The 24373-nt window shown below is 40.4% G+C and overlaps 2 protein-coding genes across 2 annotated transcripts in view; one reads left to right on the top strand and one right to left on the bottom strand.

The window, feature by feature from the left end:
* The window catches only part of LOC127972683 (uncharacterized PE-PGRS family protein PE_PGRS54-like), a 123200-nt gene extending 115910 nt beyond the window's left edge, over positions 1–7290 (bottom strand). Inside the window, exon 1 of the mRNA XM_052576379.1 lies at positions 7099–7290. The gene's annotated coding sequence lies outside the window, so the exon portion shown is untranslated. The remainder of the gene's footprint in view (positions 1–7098) is intronic.
* The window catches only part of LOC127972627 (copine-8-like), a 190496-nt gene that overhangs the window by 132556 nt on the left and 33567 nt on the right, over positions 1–24373 (top strand). Inside the window, exons 12-16 of the mRNA XM_052576279.1 lie at positions 751–804; positions 1454–1515; positions 21732–21778; positions 22533–22714; positions 23544–23671. Coding sequence (XP_052432239.1) covers positions 751–804; positions 1454–1515; positions 21732–21778; positions 22533–22714; positions 23544–23671 — 473 coding nt within the window. The remainder of the gene's footprint in view (positions 1–750; positions 805–1453; positions 1516–21731; positions 21779–22532; positions 22715–23543; positions 23672–24373) is intronic.

Below are 24373 nucleotides of genomic sequence, written 5' to 3'. Positions count from 1 at the left end.
GAATGTGATGGCTTACACAATAAAAAATGTCTGAGAAGTTCTGAAGTGTTTGAAAATTATTGAAAATTATTGAAAATAATTGAAGTTATGCAATTATTTGTTGTCCAAACTGCAGACATTTGTATGTACTCTTTGCACACATGTGCCAAAGCATTTGCAATTTGCTCAAATCAATAAGAAATTCCAATCTGATGTGAAAAAGAAGCGAATTGTTCAGAGATCTGAACTTAATGTTTTGGGAAATAAAAAAATCATTTGAGAACTGAGCCAAAGCAATTGAGAAAAACTGTAATATATTTATAATTTTAGCAGGACTTTTGACCAGTATTTCAGAATGTAATCAGATGTAATTGAATTATTTCATAGATACACAGCATATACATATACTAGCTGTTTTTGCTGCTTTATCTTTACTGTCTCGATATACTGTAAATACCATCTTCAGCACAATGTTGAATTTTTCTCAAATGTAGTTTTAGTCCTTTAATAACAATTACTTTGTGCAACACAATCCAAGGTGTAAGGTGCAACTAAAATGTTTAAATTCACACTGAAAATATGATTTATGAGAGATAGATAGATAGATAGATAGATAGATAGATAGATAGATAGATAGATAGATAGATAGATAGATAGATAGATAGATAGATAGATAGATAGATAGATAGATAGATAGATAGATAGAATTCCACTATCCCATAAGTGATTATAATCAAACTTTTTTCTTCTTCTTCTTTTATTTCTGCACAGGTCATAAACCCCAAGAAGAAAGCCAAGAAGAAAAATTATCACAACTCTGGAACTGTAAGCATACATTTTTCATGCTACACTCTTGCTATTGTACCATTTTGTTGATTCAGAAGCATATTGCTACCTTGCTGACTACACATTTATGCAATTTACAGTCCTCATAAAGTTTAAGATACGCTGTCAAAGATTTTGAACACGTTTCAGCCATTTATCCCCACAAGTTTATATTATCTTCATTCCATTTTAGTCCAGGATTACTCTTAATTTCATGCACATTCTACTAGGCTACTTGCAATGTTGACAATAAAATGTAACACAAGATAAAATTTAATATAAATTTATGAATGTGCATTGTGCTTGCTATAGATAAACTCCATCTCTATAGTTTGCTTGAGGCAATATTTCTTTACTTATATATTGTCTTTTCATTATATAAAAAAAAAAAAAAAACCTGGCTATGCATTCTGTACTAGACTGAGACTTGTCATGGCACTTGTATACTGTTGTTGTTCTCTTGTTGACCTGACTGCTTCTATTGTTCATTTGTAAGTCGCTTTGGATAAAAGCGTCTGCTAAATGATTAAATGTAAAATATAAATGTATATCAGAATCAGTTTTACTTAGAAGATTCCATGTAATGTTGGATATAGCAACATATCGACACGAAGAATCATCATGGGGTTTCTTGACTTCATGTTTTCAGGTGACACTGCTGTCGTTTTTCAGTGAAATTGAATTTTCCTTCCTGGATTACATGAAAGGCGGGTAAGTGATGCTATGCTCGTTTCATTTACACACACTTGTTTTCTTTACAATCAGCTTCTGAGGTGGAAACCCCAATAGACAACACATGCCTGTGGAAAGCAAAGTGACTTGGTGCTTTTAAATTCTCACATTGCCAGTGGTGATAACACAGCTGTATTTAGCTTTGATCCCAAACCACCCCCAACGCAGTCTGTGTCCTCAACAGCAGGTCTCGACAGATTCTTGATGTCCTTTTTGAAGGGCTTCTGGGTAATTACACTGGCAGTACAGATGGCAGACTTCATACAAACATCATGAGTGACCAAGTCTATTCATGGCTAATTTTAGCACAGGTGTTTGCTATGCATGTGCTATTAAATGCGAGCGGTAGGCAGGGTGCATCCATGCATGGCAGATCGCACACCCACATTGAGCAATGCTTTTTATTATGGTGACAAGAGGGAGGCTGCGGTCACCTCTGCTGTGACACCACACCACAAGACTTCTATTTTTATGGCCACTCCTTCCTTTTATTCTAAGATGTTTTGGTGAAAGGTCAGTGTACTTGAGCTGAATTTGTCCACTCCTGGAGGGTAGTCTGCATGTGTCTCTCACACTTCCTGTAACAGTACTGGAATGTCCAGCTCATCATTTATTGATATAATTCACATAGAAATAATGGAATGAATAACCCATTAGTGCACTTGTTTTGGATTCAGGATTGGAGGTAGTCAGTAAATAATGACAGCAGTGATTTAAGGGTCGACAATGTATTTGAGAAAGGAAGACAAAGCTGATAAGCTTTTAAAAGGGGTTGCGTCAAGTTCTTACTTTTTGTATTCATGTTGATTTAATGTGGTTTTGTCATTTGTATGTCTCATTATCCTCATTATATTTAGTGTATAAGCTACTTTTATGACTCTTTTGTGTTGGTTCTGGAGCTTTTACAGCCATGGTCACAGCTGTTTGAAGATTCTTCAAAAATATCTGTGGACAAAAATAACATGTAAGAATGAACAAAAGCAGAATTATAATTTTTGGCTGAACTTTTCCATTTAACATAGTAGTAAATAGAAAGACATGCAAGTGCATATACTGTATAGTAAGTGCATTATTTGTGGTGTTATTTTTTAGGAGACAACTGCAAAGCAATGTTTCTTGGCAGTAATGGCAGCTGTGTTTCAGTGCACGTCATTGTGTGAATGGCTAAAGTGGAAAGTTGTGTAGGGCTGTAAATGTTTCCCTATTTATGCACATTTTTCCTCTGCCATGATAAAAGCTTCTCTGCACCTGTTGGGTGTTGCAGTATGAAACATTGTTAGTGTAATTCTGCATGACAGTGTTTGTGATGTAGCCCACAGCAAAATACTCCAACTAACTATGATCATGCTTGACGGTTTGGAGCAAAAGTTTGTACATACTTGCTAAAGACAAAGGTTTAAAGATAGAGAAGTTGTAGCTGTAAACTTAGTTACAATTAAATTTTTTATTTGTATTTTTTTCTGGCTCTCCAATATAACTGTAAAAACATTTCAGGTTACGTATGTAACCTGGTTCCTGAGAAGGGAACAAGAAGCTGCGTAATTGTGTTGATGCTATCAAAACACTTCCTTGTGAACCAATGTCTTAAGCATGTGTCTGATTGGCAGAATGTAATGACATGGTGATGCAATCCTGGCCAAGGCTATAAACAGAAGCCTGAAATGCATCCCACCAAATTCTACTTGCCAGAAGGAGGCACACAGGTATAGCCTAGGCATGGCAATGAGACATAGCGTCACCTTTCCTAGGGAATTGGGTTACCTACATAACCTGAGACGTTCCTGTTCGAAGAGGAACTTCGACGCTGTGTCACGGTGTTATCATTATGGGAAAATCAATACCAAAGCACAAACCAGACATAAAAGGTGGAAGACAGAATGAAAGATACAGTGTGTACATTACACCTGTTACTGTACTGCATATCAACTGAATTCTTACAAGTGCATCTGAATTTATTAAATATTACATTTAAAATGAACATTAAATTCAAATTTTTATTAAAATCTTTATAAACATTTTATTAAATAAAAAAAAACATTTATTTACTTCAATATTTCAAATCCCCCTGAAAATATTTAATTCATCAAATATTTCATATTTTTATATTGTATTATATTCCCTGATAACTCTATATTCATTTAATTGACACTTATATCAACTGCCATTACTTAATGCTTTACTGTGATAAACAGCTAGTGTTTCTCCCCCTATCTTGTTTATTGCCATCTCCCTGTCATCTGTCTTTCTGTGGCATCCCTGAGCAATGATTGACACTAGTGTTGAGAGCAACTCATTAGCTCCAGGAGATGTAGAGCACAGTGTTCTAGAGAGACAGACATTGTGATGAAGAACAATCCAATCTGTTAATTGGTATTATGGAGCCCTCAAGGAGAAGAAGTCTGGAAGCATCTGCAGTCGTAAAATACAGTTTTGATTTCATGTGTAGATTTCTCTCAAAAGACAGCTGTTGTGAGCCATGTTTGTGTGTTTAGAGGAAGATTTTGCATCCTGGAATGTGTCACACTAACAGCTGTCTTTATTTATCATAGGGAGAAGATCCAGAGTTGTATGATTCATTAACTACAGTATGTTATGCTGTTGCAAGTTAACTCTCCACTTATTTGCTTTAATCTATTGAGATTAATGGCAGAATTGATTCAGTGTTACTGTCATTAGTGTTATGTCTCTTAGCATAACAGCTATTTAGCTCTCATATGCAACAAAATAGGACTTACCAGAATATAGGAGGTGAATGAAGAGCAAGAGAACATACAAAACATTATGGGAACATACTGCAAAATATGTTGTACTATATCACATAATACATTTTCATATATGGAAACTAGTGCTTAATTTTGTTTATATAAAGCAATATATGGCTATAAATTGGTACATAAAGGATATTTAGAAATGAAGACAGAAATAGCATTACATGGAATATTCATAAAGTTTTCTTCTTTTTTTGTGATTGTATATTGAACATAAAATGTTCCAATATAAATATTAATTTATGTACACACATATATGAACACAAGAGTGTGTGTCTATTGCTAAACATCTAGTCATAAAATTATTTTACACTTTATAAGTTTGCCACTGAAATGCAGGATTAACACCACAAAGCTAGGGTTTCATAACCACAGGTTAGCAGTGCTAACCCCACTTCTACACACTAAAAAATGTTGGGTTAAAAATAACCCAACAAGTAACCCAACTATGGGTTGGTATAGCACCTTCACATCCATGGGTTATTTCAACCCAACCCATTGGGTTAAAATCCTGTTGGGTTAAAAGTTACCTAACAGTTGAGTTAATTATTTATATTAATTAACATCAATACAACCATATTTTGAAACTACTTTGTTGTAACTTACAGATTTTATTTTAATATGCAAGTAACTGTCACACCTGGACTCATTTAATGTGTTTTTGCCCGGGACCCAGTTTCTGTCTTTCCGTGTTTGGTTTGATTAGTTCCCAGGTGTGTCTATTCTATTCCTCATGTGTTCCATGTCCCTGTTAATTTAGTCATGCCATCCACCTGTGTTTCCCCAATTATCCTTTTGTACATAAGCCTTGTCCTTTCAGTTCTGTTTTGTCGGGTCTCCTCACTTGATACTCACGAGCTACTTACGTGTGTCTTCCTCCGTGATCCATGTTTGGATAACTCCTATGTTAGATAATAAAACCTTATTTCGTTTATCCTCGGCTCCGTGTTCCTTCCGGCAGCGCAAACCGTGACAGAAGACCCGACCTAAAGAAGAGAGTATAAAACCGCGTGTTTTTCCCTCCGTTTTGCTTTTGTTTTTTCACAGTCTTTTCTTTTCTTAGTTTCTATGGATCCCCTCTATCGTCCCGAATTCCTCATCCTCCTGCTGAAACAGGAAGGACGTTCTCTCGAGGACCATACCAGACAGTTTCTTCTATTAGCTAATGCCACCAGCTACCCGGACGACGCGCTCTGCACCTTCTACAACACCAGCCTGAACTCCAAATGCAGAGCGTTGTCGTCCGAAGATGGTCCTCGGGAGGATTTCGCCGCATTCGTGGAGTGGACTCTGGCGAGAATTGGCTCACCTTTCACCGTCTGCCCGATAGTGGATCTCGCCAGTCCCACTCCCGACCCAGAGACCAGCCAGCCACCATCACGCCGCACAGAGCCAGAGCCCACCGCAGCCGCAGAGCCCGAGCCATCCACTGACAGGGAACAGGATCTCGAGAGCGCGACTGACCAGGTGTGTGAGCCGGCAACACCGTGTATCGTGGGAGTCCTAGTGGAGATCGAGGGCGTGGAGGAAAGCCCTGCCCACACTCCTGCGACTGAGGGTGAGCTGTTTGCAGTCTCTGAAGATCGTATGGAGCAAGTTCTGGATCTGATGGACTGGTCTATGGAGGTAATCCCTAATTTTCCTGTTTCCCCGCTGGTTCCGTCCAGCCCTGATTCCCCTGTATACCCTCTCAGTCTCCCACTCCTACCTCCTCCAGTCATTTCCTCTGCTCCATCTCCGCTGGTTCCGCCCAGCCCTGAGTTCTCTGTTTCTCCACTGGTTCCGCCCAGCCCTGAGTCTTCTGTTTCTCCGCTGGTTCCGCCCAGCCCTGAGTCTTCTGTTTCTCCGCTGGTTCCGCCCAGCCCTGAGTCTTCTGTTTCTCCGCTGGTTCCGCCCAGCCCTGAATCTTCTGTGTCTCCGCTGGTTCCGCCCAGCCCTGAATTTTCTGTTTCTCCGCTGGTTCCGCCCAGCCCTGAGTTTTCTGTTTCTCCGCTGGTTCCGCCCAGCTCTGAATCTTCTGTGTCTCCGCTGGTTCCGCCCAGCCCTGAATCTTCTGTCTCTCCGTTGGTTCCGCCCAGCCCTGAATCTTCTGTCTCTCCGCTGGTTCCGCCCAGCTCTGAATCTTCTGTGTCTCCGCTGGTTCTGCCCAGCCCTGAATCTTCTGTGTCTCCGCTGGTTCCGCCCAGCCCTGAATCTTCTGTCTCTCCGCTGGTTCCGCCCAGCCCTGAATCTTCTGTCTCTCCGCTGGTTCCGCCCAGCTCTGAATCTTCTGTGTCTCCGCTGTTTCCGCCCAGCCCTGAATCTTCTGTGTCTCCGCTGTTTCCACCCAGCCCTGAATCTTCTGTGTGTCCGCTGGTTCCGCCCAGCTCTGAATCTTCTGTATCTCCTGTGTTCCCTCCCGGCCTCCCTCTCCCACCTCCTCCAGGACCTGCTGGTCCCTCTGCTCCACTTTCGCTGGTTCCGTCCAGCCCTGATCCTCCTGTCCTTCCTCCCATCCTTCTCCTCTCTCCTCCTCCTAGACCAGCCAGTTCCTCGTCATCCCTGCTGGTGCCAGTCAGTCCCGCAGCTCACCCTCAGTCCGCGCCATCGGGGCACGATGGTTCGCCGCTGGACTGCCAGTCTCCAGCTCCGCCTTGGCGTGTTAAGGTCCTGTCTCCGCCTCCAGCCTCCGAGCCCTGGACTCCTCCTCGGTCCTTCGACCCAGCGGCTCTGCCTTGGCTCTTAGCTCCCTCGTCTCCACTGTGGCCTGTCATCCCACCTGCTCCACCGGGCTCCCTCATCCCTCCGGCTCCACCTTGGTCAGTCGTCGACCATCCGCCGCCTCGGGACTCCACTCCTCCGGTTCCACCTCGTCATTCCATCCCTCCGGCTCTGTCAGGCTCCTCCTTCCCTCCGGTTCCACCTCCATCCTCGGTCACTCCGGCTCCACAGCGGTCTGCCAGGACCCCGCCTCCGCCTTGGTCGCCTGAGCCTTCTGCTCCACCTAGGCCCTCCGTAACTTCGACGTCCCCCTGGCTCTGTGGCTGTGCTGCTCCATCTTGGGCTCCTCACCCACCGGTGCAGTCTCCGCCTGTCGGCCCCCTGGTGTCGTCGACCCCTCCTTCACCATGGCTCCTCCCGCCGTCGACTCCACCTTGGATCTCCGTCCTGGCTGGTCTCTGGTGGACCATCTGGCTCCTCCTGCTCCTGTCTCCTCCCTGGCTCCTCCCTCCGTCGTCTCCTCCCTGGCTCCTTCCTCTGTGGTCCCTGTCTGCTGGCCCCCTCCTGGGAGTCCGTCCTCCACCGGAACCTCCTCCCAAGTTCCCACCCACGCCTCCCTCGGTTGTTTCTACGGTGCGAGGACGCACCTACCGGGAGGGGGGAGTACTGTCACACCTGGACTCATTTAATGTGTTTTTGCCCGTGACCCAGTTTCTGTCTTTCCGTGTTTGGTTTGATTAGTTCCCAGGTGTGTCTATTCTATTCCTCATGTGTTCCATGTCCCTGTTAATTTAGTCATGCCATCCACCTGTGTTTCCCCAATTATCCTTTTGTACATAAGCCTTGTCCTTTCAGTTCTGTTTTGTCGGGTCTCCTCACTTGATACTCACGAGCTACTTACGTGTGTCTTCCTCCGTGATCCATGTTTGGATAACTCCTATGTTAGATAATAAAACCTTATTTCGTTTATCCTCGGCTCCGTGTTCCTTCCGGCAGCGCAAACCGTGACAGTAACACATTTACAAATATATTTTATTTTTTATTTTTTTAAATGTACAAGAACGTGTAAAAATACAACTGACATTTTCAAAATGTACAAATGTATCTATTCATATCAAAACACACAAATGTGCAAATACAGTTCACAGCTGTGGCCTAATGGTTCGAGTTGGACCTGTAACCCAAAAGTCGCAGGTTTGAGTCTCAGTGCTGGCAGAAGTTGTAGCTGGAGGGAGTGAATGAACAGCGCTCTCTTCCTCCCTCAATACCCATGGCTGAGGTGCCCTTGAGCAAGGCACTGAACCCCCAGTTGCTCTCCGGACGCCGGATCTATAGCTGCCCACTACTCTGGGGGTTGTGTTCACTTCTCACTGCTGTGTGTGCGCACTTGGACGGGTTAAATGCAGAGCACCAATTCCGAATATGGGTTACCATACTTGGCAAATATTACAACTTTCAAATAAAATGAACATAACATATAATACAACAAAAAATTATCATAAAATCACGTAATAATAATAAAAAATATACTGCTGGACCTACTGATGATCAATAAAATAAAAACGTTTTTTACTGATTACTAAATACAAAGTTTTTAAGGAGTAGACAGTGTGCAGAAGAAACTATTAAAGACTGTGTGTTCCAAAAACTCTCAAATATGAGCAGAGGGCTTTAGGTAGTAGATGTCATATACAAAGAAAATTTTAAAACACAGATCGACTGCTTGTATTATCGTCTCCTGTTCCATCACCTCCCCGTTTAAAATAATAAAAACTTGGGAGGAGTTTTCCTTGTCACCAAGCACCAGGACATGTGGATTCTGGCTTGTCTCGTGATTCAAGTACAGCACTAATTAGTCCCAACCTTAAAAGTTTTTTTTTTAAGTTCAGTTAACATGCATTGTGATGATATTTCATTGATACACTCACTTTACAAATTAGCGAATTTAAATTGGTTAAAGTGATAATTCACCCAAAAATGAAAATTATGTCATCATTTTTTTATACAAAATATCTCCTTAGTACTATTTGTATTGTACAACGTGTGTCTTATACAAAATAAATAAAGGTGACGTGACTACACAGGGCACTGTAATTGGAAGTTTTGCTTTTACTTAAAGGTTGAATGTCAATGAAGGACCGCTTCATTTCCGTGTATGATGTGCACACCATTAGTTTTTTTCCATTAGTGTGTTATGGTGCAGATGGCAGGATGGCATGAAGGGTTTTAAAGACAATTTCTGCACGAAGGCCTTTAATGACAAAAGTAGAGATTTTACAGACAAGTAAAAAAAAAAAAAAAAAAAAGCTAAGCTTACAGTTTACATTTTTACTGTCTTTGTGGGGATCTACTATCTTTTGCACTAAGAGACAGACTTAACCAGTTTTCACTCCCTCCAGATAATTTGGCTATATTTGCAGCTAATGTGAGTAAATGTGACCACCCTTTACCCTTTGACTGATTTGGACTTGTAGGGAGGAACAAATGTACACTGTAAATGAAAGGAAGCTTTGTTGGACGGAATGCAACAATACACTTATTTCACCTCATTTGTCCTTTTTTCATAATTTTTGGAAGTCATAGGTCTAAGAAAAATTTAAAACTTATGTATCATTAATTTAAATAGGTTACTTACCTTGAAATGTTTCAGTTAACAGGCAGAAATTCTTTTGTTGCATTTTTTTTTCCTTCACGGAAAAAGTCCATTGTCTAAAACATAAGTATAAACACATTTAGTACAACACTTTTAAAAAAACATGTCAATCAATCTAGCTTCATAAGAGAAAATGCTTTAATCATAGGGTATTACAATAGATGCATAACAATATTCAATATGAATAAATCATAAAAACACTTTTACAGTACAATTAATCAGTGCTGCTGCGCTAAGACGAATATGGCTTCTGTTTTACGCTCCCCCCTTAAAGGTTTTTTGTAGGAATAACTTTAACGTTATGTAATTTTGGGGCACTGGTATACATTTTCGCTGAAAGAGTTGATTACCTCACGACTGCGCGCTTTTCTTTTGTCTGGTTTTTGAACTTTTATAACAGAAAATTGCAGGTTCATTCAAACGAGTCTCTTGTCTGTCGCATGACTGATGTGTGAGCTCAGAGCTCCCTCGAGCAGCTTCTTTCACTGGTCCGATCCTATAAATGGTCTGTGCGGCTTTTCTAACAATTGTATTAACTTTAAGTAATACTTGTCTACAAATTTTTTGCAGCTAATCTTTTAGTGTACTAATACTGGCGAACAAACAGCAATAATGTTAGCATTCATTTACAATCGATAAGATTATCTGGGGGAAACAAACGGACTAAAGGAAATTAAAACTTTTTTAACGTTTAAAAAAACAAGAATTAACATATCAGACACATTACTTAATGTTATGACAGTTATATACATCATACGATTATATTAACAGTTACTTACCCTTCATAATCAGGCAGACTACCACTGATGTCCATGCTGAGTCTCTGACTGGACTGTTAAAATTTGAACAGGAGTGAAGCGGGAAACATATTTAACCCAACAGATGTTAAATAAACGTTGAAAAAAAAATTACCCAACAAATTTTAAGATAACCCAACACATTGACCCAATATGTGTAACCCAACGGTTGGGTTAAAAAAACAACCCAACGTTTTTTGCTGTGTATTCATAATCACTGACACGTGCGAGTGGAGAGGCTTTGAGGATGAGGGCGTTCTGGTGCAGGCTAACAGGTTAATGTTTTGATCCGAACAGAAAAGCAGTGTTTTAACCCACGACTACGCTGCCTCACTGTCACCCACTTGCCATGCTGCAGGGGCTCTGTTGCCAGAACCGAACAATGTACAGGAATCCCTGAGCTAGAGCTATTAAAGTTTGGATGCGTGTCTCTAATTCTGAATTCTTCTCTGTCAGCCTAAATATTTCCCTGCATTTATCACATGTGACTTATATAGACTTATTATGACTTAGATTCAGAGTACACCTCATAAAAGTAACTATGTCCTACACTCTTGTGAACTAGTCTACTGCTTACTGTCTACCCAGTCAGCAAAATTTCCTTTGGCTCAGATCTCGCCCAAATCAATAGCTAAAGTTTAGTACAGATTAGAACTATGTATTAGCACTATATTAGCATTATGTGTGCTGGTCTAGAACTGGCACAAAATTTTATTCCACAGTAATATTATATATATATATATATATATATATATATATATATATATATATATATATATATATATATATATATATATATATATATATATATTATGTAAATGTGTGTGTGTGTGTGTGATTTTAATAGCAGAAGTAAAATAGATAAGATAATAGATGTGTGCTAGGTTGTGAATGTCAAATGAGTGAATACATTTACAATAATTGATCGTTTTAGTAAATCTCGTCAGCTTTTCTCATTCACAGTCAGAAAAAAAGAACATTAGTATACCATAATTAGTATCATATACTAGATATCATTTGAATATTAAGTCAAGCACATATTATTAATGACTGCAAATCAACATTGTCTTTTTCTACCACCCAAGACATGAGTGCTGCTGTGTAGCCATTTTTTTAAATAAACAAAACATTAGCTACTCTAACAACACGCAGTTTTTTGACATAATTCTTAATATTATACATAATAAAGAAAACATTAGGTAATGGAAAACCTTATTATGAAAACCAACATTAATGAAAACACAAACATGACGATTAATTTCCTTGGTTTGGAAGTTAGAGTTTGATAAGTTTTTGGTACAGCAGAAGGAGAAGACAACATAAAGGTAGGTTTTTTTTTTTGTTTTTTTTACAGTGGTTTCCTAAACAAATTGTGGCTCTTTATTTGAATGAATTCAGTTATCAAAATTGTATTATTACTATATTCTTCAGGATAAAAAAAAATAATTTAACTAAAATATTAAATGCTATAAATAGCAACAGAGTCCAAACTATTAAATTAAATTTCTATTTATTTTTAGATACAATAATCAACACTCATGTAAATTGCGCATAGGCAGTTTTTACATTATATCTAAATATAACTATACAATTATGTTTCTACTTTGTTTTCATGACAGATTTAAAATGTACATTAGTTAAGCATATCACTAACAGATTGATTAAAATATATGATAAATGTGTAGGCTAATATAGTGCAAATTTTAAGCGAAATGCTCTTCCACAGAGTTCATATTTCTAGCAAAGTAACAAGCTGTGTACACTGAATGACTTGCTTGAGGTAAATGAAATGCTGCTTCGTTATTATTAGCAAGCGGTTTTATTGACAAAATTCGATTGAGAGATTACATGAGACATGAGATGTTCATCCATCTTTATTTTGTGTTATAACTGTTCTGCCTCATATAGGGCTTGGGCGTCGTGACGTCATTACTTGGCGTGGCCACCACGTTGACAGCCTCCTTTACTCCTACTCGGGCTACTGCGCAGTGTTTAGACGTACTCCCTCTCATCCGTGTATCTTAATTGGATTAATTAAAAATCTATTTCAACCATGGTAAACCGTTGCTGTATTGTGGGGTGTAAATAGCGCAACATATAATCGCCATGGGGAAAATAAAATGTGAATGGATTAACTTTACACCGCTTTCCTGCTTGGAGGCGCGACGGAGACCATAACATCTGAATATTCATTTATATAGCTTAAGTCAACATTGAAAATAAGGGAAATTTCTTGGGTTACTCAACCAAAATACGGGAAATTTCAACATTCATCTTTTTGTTGCTATCCCTCTGCTGACATAAAAAAATTCGAACTACAAAACTGCTGCATTAACTAACGTTAAGCGATTTGTGAAGCTAGTTCTATCTTAAAAAGCCCAACATCACGCTAAGGTTTCTTTCAAGTAAGCAAAACGATGCTTTGAAAACAGCTGTTTCGCTGGAAGGGCAAGGAGTAGCGACAGGACAACAACACAGAGACTTGACAGGTCCGATTGAAGAGCTAACGGGATATTTTACAGGAAAATACCCATCCATTTGTGAACTGTACATGAGACTTCAATGACTTGTAGCTTCGGAACTATTCTGAAGTGTAGGCGCTCACAAAACAAACAAGGTAGCCGAAGATATCTATTATGCAAAAGTGCGGCAGCAAGTCTCCGTCAGTACTCCAACATTTGTTGGGAATTTCATATGGATCCAAACCGTTAATAGTAACGATTTTGTCCACATACTGGTCCCTGGCATCCATATTTAGCGTATCCCTATAAATCCCACAACCTTTTCACGATTTTACCATCTTTTCTCTTTCTCATAACTCTGCTTCTTCTCTTTCATCTTGATGTATGTTTACATTCGAGAGGCTGCCAGCAGGAACACCACGTCCCAGAATGCAACGCGGTGCCCAAGCCCTATTAGTCATCAATCGACTGTATGAAATGGCAGATTATCCACATAGGTCTGGCGCAGGGCAAGTGTGTTAAAATGCGTTAATAATTCTAACTTATTTTTTTCTCCATAATTAATTAATCTAATTAATGCGTAAAATTACCAGCCCTAGTTATAACTAAAGAAAAGTGAAAGGGATGATCACATAAACTCACTCGCTGCACTACACCTTGTATTTTTTAACCGTCACACCTAGGGTTGCCACCCGTCCCTTAAAATACAGAATCGTCCCGTATTTGAGAATAAAATTGCGCGTCCTGTTTTGAATCAATACGGGACGGGGTTTATCCCATATTTTCGGAGTTGTCTTCAATGCAGCATCTCATGCAGATCATCCCACCGGCATTCTGTGAAGACTCGTCATATTCAGCCCCTGATTGGGTAATACTCGCTGCCATCGTTGGATTGATTGGTTTGCTTCAGGTTCACAGCCAATCAGAGTCAGAGGAGGGCGGGTCTCTTGGCAGAGAGTCTGCTCCAGATAACCCCCCCCCCCCAGCGTCCAGCGCCGAAACGAAAGCAGATGCAAAAGTATTGACGAAAGTGGAAAGAATTAAATACTTGGCTGGAAAGTGTCAGCGGAAATGAGTATCAAGCACAATCGGTCGGTCAGTGTTCTCTGTTGCGCACGGTGGCTTGTCAGATGTGCGACAGCATGTTTCGTGAGAACAACATTCATACACTTTACAATAAGGTTCATTTATAAAACATTAGTGTATTAACTAACATGAACTAACAATGAGTAAGTAATACATTTGTTACAGTATTTATTAATCTTCGTTAATGTTAGTTAATAGAAATAAAGCTGTTCATTGTTTGTTCATGTTAGTTCAATGCATTAACTAATATAAACAAGATTGTAAAGTATTATTAAATGTGGAAATTAACATGAACAAAGATGAACAATTGCTGTATAAGTGCAGATCATTATTAGCTAATATTAATTAATGTAGTTAACTAATGAACCTTATTTTAAAGTGTTACCAATTTGTTTATCACGGTTAAGGTGTAGGCTACAGTCAGACACAAGCATTATTTTAATAAGAGATAAGATAGTTATATTTAATAATAAAAATACAGTGCCTATGTGAAGCAAATAAACAACTTAACTAATTTAAATAATTGCATTCTTCAATAGGCTACTGTAGAATTAACAATATAACACTATATAAAATAGATTAACTTATCAATAATAATAATAAAAAATTGTGTGTTTTACATGAATGTAGAAATGTTTGTAGATTGGTTATTTATTATGTGGTTTCACAGTTTGGATAGTGTTACTGTCTGCAAACAATGACAAATATTTTATACAAAATCTGTGTTCACGCCACCTTATACAGTTCAGTTCAGTTCAGTTCACTTTATTAGCCATTTGCAGTATGAAACCACATTGGAAAAAATGTGCAAGAAGCTCAAAGTACAATGTCAGACACATAAAAGACATAACATAAAACAGACAAGAAGATGCCACATAAAAGCACAAAAGTAAAATGCTGTACAATAAAAACCACACATAAATTTAAAGTGCCTAATTTAAAGTGCTTTGTTTAAAGTGATTACCGCTTGGGGAAAGAAACTGTTTAAATGGCGATCAGTAGAAGCCTCGCCGGGGCTTCCTCGGTGCCAACGGCCAGGGTTTTTTGGCCTGATGAAAACCTTGGGCCAAAGCGGGCCAGCTGGGGCTAGAGGAGGGGTCATGAACAAAGGCGGAGTTTCTCCGTGTCTAGAGAGCTTCAGCGCGGATCATTTCAGAAAGATAATAGCTTTAACACCAGCATTAAAGACGTTTTAAAATAAGTTGAGCTCAAAACTCACTCTTAGTTAGCAGCAAGTGTTTGTAATAACTTGATCCGATGTGGATTATAATCACTAAACAAGGCAGAAATATTTATAAGCGATGTAAAAGACTATGCACGCTAAACATTAACGTAACCATATAGTAAACATGGTAGGCTAAATATGACCGCTTGGATAAATCAGACGTCAGCTTCTTATTCTCTATCACAATTGTGGTATTTATTAAGTAACATTTTATCTGTCGTCTCGTTTTGTGAGTTTAACTCCACGTTGCATTTCATCAAAATATAATATTGATTTTTGTTTGGGAGCTTTTATAGAAATAGAGAGTCTGCGCTGAGGATCATTTCAGAAAGATAACAGCTTTAACACCAGCATTAAACATTTTTTTTTTTTTTTTTTTTTTTTTAATAAGTCAAGCTCAAAACTCTCTGTCAGCAGTGAGTCTTTGAAATAACTTGATCCAATGTGGATTATAATCACTAAACAAGGCAGAAATAAAGCTTGTAAAGGGCGAGTTTTAGTGACGTGCAGCGGTGCTTCAAGCTCCACTGTGGAAACCCTGCGCTATTCTGGCCTCGGTGCTACTGGCCCGGGGCTATGAGCCCCGCCCCACCCGCTTTAAGCCCTGGCTCGCACTGGCCCGACAGTGGAAATGCGGCTAATAATACAACTAGTTAGAACACTCTCAATTACACAGCAGTAAAAATTTAAAAGAATCTTAGTATTTCGAGTAAACTCTCGAAGCCTACGTAAAAAAAAAAAGAGGCGCTGTCTCGCTTTCTTAGAAATGCTAGTCGTATTAGAACTCCAGTTCAAGTCATGAGAAAGAGTCACACCCAAAAATTTACATTTCTCAATAATCTGCACATCAGAATCATGGATAGTAATAGGTAACTGATTCCTATTGTGACAAAAATCAAAAACAAGTTCACATGTTTTTGAAGTGTTCAAAAGCAAGTTGTTTTTTTTACTCCATTGAACAACTGTCACGGCACGTGTTATGGCAAACACAGAGAGGGAACCAATTGCAGGTACGTCGTTTATTTAGGGATAATCCAAAGGGGTAAACAGTCCAGGCAGGGGTCAAAACAAAACATAATCCAAAACATAAACTAGACACGATAACAAAAGCACGGCAAGGCAAGACAAGAGTTGACGGACATGAATTATCATAAGACATAAACAAGGACTCCGTAACACAGACTAAGACAGACTGGGTATAAATAGACAAGAGGATAATGAGGGAACAAGAGAACAGTGGGGGACAATCAATTACACAACAAGGAGGAAGGTGACCAAATAAGGGAGGAGGAAGTGATCTGGTGACAGACACCGTGAGCAACACCGTGAGCAAGGAGGACATCTAGTGGAACCCCAGGGAACAACAACCCAGACACTGTGACAGTACCCCCCCACTACGGAGCGGCTCCCAGACGCTCCATGACAAGACACAACACAGAGACCAGGAGTGAGGCGGACAGGTGGAGACTCAGGGGGAGGGACGGAGGGCCGGAAAAGAAAAACTGGAACAGCATTGGGTACCGCCTCGGCATCAGGCACCACCTCGGCCTCCGGAACAGCATCGGGCACCGCCTCGGCTTCGGGCACCACCTCGGTCTCTGGAACAGCATCGAGCACCGCCTCGGCATCGGGCACCACCTCAGCCTCAGGAACAGCCTCGGGCACCGCCTCGGCATCGGACACCACCTCGGTCACTGGAACAGCATCGGGCACCACCTCGGGGACGGCAGCGGTCCGCTCGTGAATGTCCTCCTGGACGGCAGCAGCCCGCTCGGGAACGTCCTCCTGGACGACAGCGGCCCGCTCGGGAACGTCCCCCAGGCCTTGAGGAACTGTAGGCGCCCGTCTCCTCGTCCTCCGTCCTCTATTTGAGGCGTTGAGTCGGCCATCTTGTGCTGTGGCGCTGGGCTGGCGGCCATCTTGTGCTGTGGCGCTGGGCTGGCGGCCATCTTGTGCTGTGGCGCTGTGTTGGCGGCCATCTTGTGCTGAGGCGCTGGCTCAGCAGCCATCTTGTGCTGTGGCGCTGGGCTGGCGGCCAACTTGTGCTGTGGCGCTGGGCTGGCGGCCATCTTGTGCTGAGGTGCTGGCTCAGCAGCCATCTTGTGCTGTGGCGCTGGGTTGGTGGCCATCTTGAGCTGTGGCACTGGGTTGACAGCCATCTTTTTTTGAGGCGCTGGCTCAGCAGCCATGACGTGAACCGTCTTGGGAACTTCTAGGATCCTTGATAGCATAGCGAAATAATCCAAGAATGAGTCAGCGGCCATCTTGGGCGCCGGCGCTGACATGGCGGGCGTGCACTTTCTCTCACCTCTCTCCGTCCCCCATGGTGAGAGGGTGGCTCTGATCCATCCCACATGAGCCCCGGGTCGAAGGAAGGCCATGGTTGAGAGTGGTGCTGAATCTCCTCTCGACCACTCCCTCCTCGGCGACCTCCCCTGGTCCCCCGGAAAACCACCAGGCGAGTTCCTTCAAAACCGCCTCTGTCCCACTCTGTGGCTGGGGATAAGGCATGAGCAGATATACCGCTGGTTCTCTGTTTGACGGAGTCCTTCTGTCACGGCACGTGTTATGGCAAACACAGAGAGGGAACCAATTGCGGGTACGTTGTTTATTTAGGGATAATCCAAAGGGGTAAACAGTCCAGGCAGGGGTCAAAACCAAACATAATCCAAAACATAAACTAGACACGATAACAAAAGCACGGCAAGGCAAGGCAAGACAAGAGTTGACGGACATGAATTATCATAAGACATAAACAAGGACTCCGTAACACAGACTAAGACAGACTGGGTATAAATAGACAAGAGGATAATGAGGGAACAAGAGAACGGTGGGGGACAATCAATTACACAACAAGGAGGAAGGTGACCAAATAAGGGAGGAGGAAGTGACCTGGTGACAGACACCGTGAGCAAGGAGAACATCTAGTGGAACCCCAGGGAACAACAACCCAGACACTGTGACAACAACATTCTCCACCTCCTCGCGATATTGAGATTCATCGTTTGAACTAATCAGCCCAATGATAGTTGTATCATCTGCATATTTGATTATCACATTATTATCATAGGATGCTACAAGGTCATGAGTATACAATGTGAACAATTGGGAGCTCAAGATACACCCCTGTGGTGAACCAGTGCTAACATAAAACTCATCTGAAATACAGCCATTAATTTTGACCCTTTGTGGTCGACAAGTGAGGAAATTTAAAATCCATTTACAAATGGCATCATCGAGTCCAAGAAATTTCAATTTTTGAAAGAGCTTTGTTGGGACCATTGAGTTAAAAGCTGAACTATAGTCTATAAATAGCATTCTAGCATATGATTTATGTGCATCAAGATGCTTATAGACAGAGTTCAAAGCAAAGGAAATGGCGTCCTCAACACTTCTGTTTTTCCTATATGCAAATTGTAGTGGGTCCACAGACATAGGGATTTGATCTCTAACAAAGTCCAACACCAACCGCTCAAAGGTTTTCATCAAAACAGATGTGAGGGCCACTGGCCGATCATTCATTCAAACACGTCACAGGTGTCTTCTTGGGCAATGGAATTATGATTGATCTTTTAAAACTAACTGGAACAGTGCACTTCCCAAGTGACATGTTAAAAAGATCAGTCAGAACAGGAGCAAGTTGCTCTGAGCACAGTTTAAGGACCCGAGGAGGAATACAATCCGGACCAGGTGCCTTCCTAACCTTCGTCCTGGACAATATCCTCCGGACATCCTGCTGAATGATGGTAAAACTCTGCTCTTTACAAGCCGAAAAAACAACAGGTTCAACCTCTCCCGTTTCAAAACGACAATATAACTCATTTAATTTGTTTGGCAAGGATGGATCAACATTAATGATAGATCCTCCTTTAGGTTTCCAAGCGATGATAGAATTTAACCCTTGCCACATACCTCGAGGGTCCGCCTCCGTGAAATGTCCCTCTATCTTAGCTCCATAGCCTCGTTTAGCAGCTTTAATAGACCGCTCCAAAGAGTATCTGGACAATTTATAAGCAACAGCATTACCAGATTTAAAAGCCACGGCCCGCTGTTGTATTTTCCTATGTACATCCACATTGTACCACGGGTTCTGGCTAGCATGCCGTTTTATTACCTTTTTTGGAACACAGCCATCAATGCAGAATTCGATATACCCAGTCACTGCATCACAATACTCATCTAAGTTTTCTGAATGGAACACAGACCAATCAGTAGCATCAAAGCATCCCTGTAATTTTACTTCACTCTCCTTCGCCCAGCACTGAACAATACATGATGAAGGTTTTGATTGTTTACTCCTCTGTATATATGTAGGAAGAAGTAACACAGAGGAGTGATCTGATTTTCCAAAAGCTGGTCTAAGACTAGATTGATAAGCAGATTTTACATCACTGTAACAGTGATCCAGGATATGTGCTCCCCTAGTAGGATGTTTAACATGCTGATAGTAGTTGGGAAAGACAGTTTTAAAATTACACTTATTAAAATCACCAGCTACTATAGCCACGGCATTAACATGGGAGTTCTCAAATTTGTGTACAATGTTACTTAATTCACTCAAGGCAACAGAAATGTCCGCCCGCGGATGTATATAAACACCACACAGGAATATTACCAAAAACTCCCGTGGGAGATAAAAAGGGCGGCATTTCAAAATAAGACATTCCAAGTTAACGTTGCAAGTTTTGTTCACGATGACACAACCCGTGCACCAAAGATCATTAATTAAAAAGCACACACCTCCACCCTTCGATTTTCCGGTGCGCTCATTCACCCTATCCGAACGGTGGACAGAGAAGCCCGGTGGCTGGAAAGAAGAATCCGGCACGCCGCTGTGTAACCACGTCTCTGTCAGGCAAAACACGGAGCTGTCCCGGGCCTCACGCTGGGCCTTAATACGGCTCAGCAGGTCGTCTGTCTTATTTGGCAATGACTGAACATTCGCCAGGTAGATGGATCCTCGACTGGCGGCTGCGCAGTTTCATAAGCAACCCCCCTCGCTTCCCTCGGTGTCTGCGCTTCCGCCGCTGGTAGCCTGTAATGTCCCCACTCAGGGGTTCAAACGTACGGCGTGTGTAGCGATACCTCCGCCCAGTGTTTTCTCTCTGCTCCCGGCCTCCGCGGCCCGACTCCTGGCCTCGCTTGCCTCGAGTGGGGCACACATCGAAATCAGCACACCTCAGACCAGTATTGACAAATGACAATCCACAAACTTCCTCACGAATCCTCAACAGTGTCTCGCGGCCATAGCTTAAAGTGGCAAGTGCATCAAAGACAAAAACAAATAAAAAACAGACAGCACACAATTACAATTATTAAAGTTCATTAGCAATTAATATTTTTATGAAAACCCCCCCAGGCGTCCCTTATTTTTCTGTATTGAAGGTGGCAACCTTAGTCACACCACATCAAAGGTCCTCAAAATCGTGGCCTAGTGGTTACAGGGTTTGACTCCTAACCCCATGTTTTTGGGTTTGAGTCTTGGGCCAGCAATACCATGACTTAGGTGCCCTTGAGCAATGCACCGAACCCCCAACTGCTCCCCGGGCATCGCAGCATAAATGGCAGCCCACTGCTCCAGGTGTGTGTTCACTGCTCTGTGTGTGCACTTTGGATGGGTTAAATGCAGAGCACAAATTCTGAGTATGGGTCACCAGACTTGGCTGAATGTCATGTCACTCACTTTTGTCACTCACTCAAAATGGCATACTGTATATCTTTTGAGGTTCCTTGTAAAATATATATATGGATGAGACTTGGTTTTTATTTAAAAAAAAATTTGCTAAATAAATACAAAGCTAATTGTGATAACTGTATATGAGGTATAATATTGAAAACATATAGTAAAAGTTTTATTCACGTGTGTGAACTGTAACAGATTAAGTGTTTGTGTGCTGTCATCTTGGCCATATACCTCAATACAAATGGTCATCTAAAAGAAAATTCCCTCCAATCCTAAAGCCATGGCAAAACATATAAGGTGAAAATTTTGCCCATATGTGCTGTGCTCTGCCATTCCATACCTAGGCCAAATGTGACAGCTATCAGCCACTATTGGCCCAAAGGTTCTTGCTATCTGTGTATAAGGTAGCATCCTAAATGATATGGAACCTCAAAAGGAGTGATTTGAAACACCCAACAATTTTTAAATGGTCAGTCACACATGCCAAATAGGGTTCCTCATGTGACACTCAGTGGCACATTAGTGTACTGTAAACATGTTGTTAAGCTAACAACAAAACATATACAACACAAAATATAAATGTATTGTACATTAGAACATGACCTTTGTATTATTATTGTATTATTTGTATGCTTTTTAAGAGTCCTTCTCAATGATTTCTCACTTTATCAATTTCCTTATTCTCTCCTAAAGAGTTTGCATTTATTACCATGTTTGCTTTTTAATAATGTGCTTTTATAACACCTTGAGCATCTCAATGTTCACAAGATTGAAGTATGGCTGAAATAACCATTACCTTTTTTCCTGTCTTTGTTGTGCAGAACTCAGATTAATTTCACAGTGGCGATTGATTTCACAGCTTCTAATGGTGAGTGCCATCTCCATCAGAAGGCTGAAGAAATTATTGAAATGTTTGCAGATGAGGCATGAAAAAGGGCTAGTAATAGCCACCCTCTATCATAATTGGTGAAGTTTAATGCGATAAAGATCTCTGATCTGTGTGATAATACTGAGAGGCTAGCCTTTTACATTCATTTGCAGATTCAAAGGAAATACACCAAAACCAATTTCATTACAGGGCCATCCCTGCAAATCTATTTTTATACATTACTAGCTTTATTTTTTTCTTCTGGATTCATATAATATCAGCCTCTCAGTTTACACAAAGAGTAAAGAGATACAAACAAACAATTTTATATTTATATACTTCTATAACCCAACACCATACTTAAACATTTCTACTACAACTACGTTATAATCAATAAGTAGTACTTAAGAGTTTATTGAGGGAAAAATATATCGACAGGAGAGAAAACTACATTCATCAAACAATCTAGTAATTTCATAATGCTTTTAAATGCATAAATAAATAATTAGTCTTAACTGTAAACTTTGTTACATTATATTAGTTCTACTGTTAAAGAGTATTATACATTGAAATACATCATAAAATAAGACCTTATTTAATGTGTCACATTATGTTATCATGATTTACAATGTATTATACTATTCAACAGTGTAGCCATGAATATGTACAGTATGTACAATTCAGTTTGAATACTTCTCCCGTCAAATGGTTAAGCTGCACTAAAAGTACACATATTCTTTCATATGGTTCCCAGGCAACCCAGCCCAGCCCAATTCCCTCCATTACAAAAATTCCTATCAGACCAATGTCTACGGCATGGCACTCAGAGCTGTGGGGGAGATCATACAGGACTATGGCAGCGACAAGATGTTCTCCGCACTGGGATTTGGAGCCAAACTGCCTCCTAATGGAAGAATATCCCATGATTTTCCCCTGGTAAGCAGTTTGTAAAACACCAGTCCTGCACAGATAGCTTTACGCTGTAGTCACAGCATATCCAGTTTTTGAGGACACAAGTCTGTTTCTGAATGTTCTCATTGCTTGTGTTTGTCTCCAGTCAGAACAATACACAAAGCTTTCAATTTCAGAATTTTTTTTTTAAAGAGCACTTCACAGAATCCTGCATTCTCTAGAAATCTCTTTGGAAATATAAGTCCAAAACATCTCTTGTACTTTTTTTGTTCCATGTTCAATGATTTCAAGATACAAACTGGAATGACAAAAGAGCTGGATGTTTGTGTTTTAGAGAGAGCGAAGTTAATGCTTTTGTATAGCAAAACTATACATTGTTTAAAATTTTTACCTTGCGAATGATGAGACTAGGGGTGGGAATTTTTGACATGAGCTAGAAAGTAACCATTAAGCAACCACCCATGACACCCTTGCAACTGCAATGCATAAAAATCTAAATATAATAACACATACCCCCCTAGCAACCACCCAGAGCAGTTGCAGGGCATCGCAAAAAAAACAAACAAAAGAAACATTATAACAACCACATAAAAATGTTCTGGCAACCCCCCATAAATCCCACCAACCAAATCGAAAAATCACTTAGAACACTTCATAGCAACTACATAACGCCCTGGCAACCCTAAAAAAAATTGGAACTTACATTTTATTCAAAGAATGTAAGCATCAATTTATGACTCTAAAATGTGGAATTTCCACTGTGGGTTATCACTCTCCACATAACCGTGAGGCCCTGTCTGTTTGATTATTTGATTTTACATTAGTGTTTTTTTTTTTTCCTGTCTTCCTACAGAATGGAAACCTTCAGAATCCATATTGCAACGGCATTGATGGAATCATGGAGGCTTATTCCCAGACTCTAGAGTCCATCAAGCTCTGCGGACCTACCAACTTCTCGCCTGTCATTAACCATGTAGCAAGGTAATGTTCAGAATATTTTAGAACCAGAGACATAATTTGAATACACACACAGCTGCATATATAATTTGAAAGTGTGTAGTCATTTTGTACGTGCCTTCCTCCATTATTATTGTGGTAACAAATTCAATGTTTTTAAATTACCATGAAATCAAAATTTGGCAATTTGAAATTGCCAATTCGTTTTTATTTTTATTTTTTTGATTTTTTTTATGGAATGCTGAAATGTTTATTAAGTTGCTCAGCTATATTCCTGAAAGAGACAAATGAAAAAGACATTTTACACTAATTTATGTCTTGTGGCAATGGTAAAAAGGAAAACATACCTTAAAATTATTATCTGACATTTTTCATAACACAATGATACACAAAATCAGGCTTGCATAGATTAAATTGTTTACATTCACATTTCTAGACAGCATTGCATTAAAGTAGTTTAAATGTATTGGCTGTGTATCTTTTCTTATTACATTGCTCTCTAGAATAGATGGTTCTTATTGGTCAGTCATAGAACCGAGTGGTGAAATATTTTGTATATTGACTGTTACACTTTATATGTCACTATTATCCATGTCAACATATTAGTCCTACTTTTTTCATGTACTTTCATGCCCATATATGTCATTTATCTTTTCATATCTAAGGAAGTTGAGATACTGATTGCAGCCATTTTGCTACTCAAAAAAGTTACTGTGACAACTGTAA

The sequence above is a fragment of the Carassius gibelio genome, chromosome A4 (assembly GCF_023724105.1).
Source record: "Carassius gibelio isolate Cgi1373 ecotype wild population from Czech Republic chromosome A4, carGib1.2-hapl.c, whole genome shotgun sequence".
NCBI lineage: Eukaryota > Metazoa > Chordata > Actinopteri > Cypriniformes > Cyprinidae > Carassius > Carassius gibelio.
The sequence above is the reverse complement of the archived record's forward strand: the minus strand, read 5'-3'. Positions and strand labels throughout refer to the sequence as shown.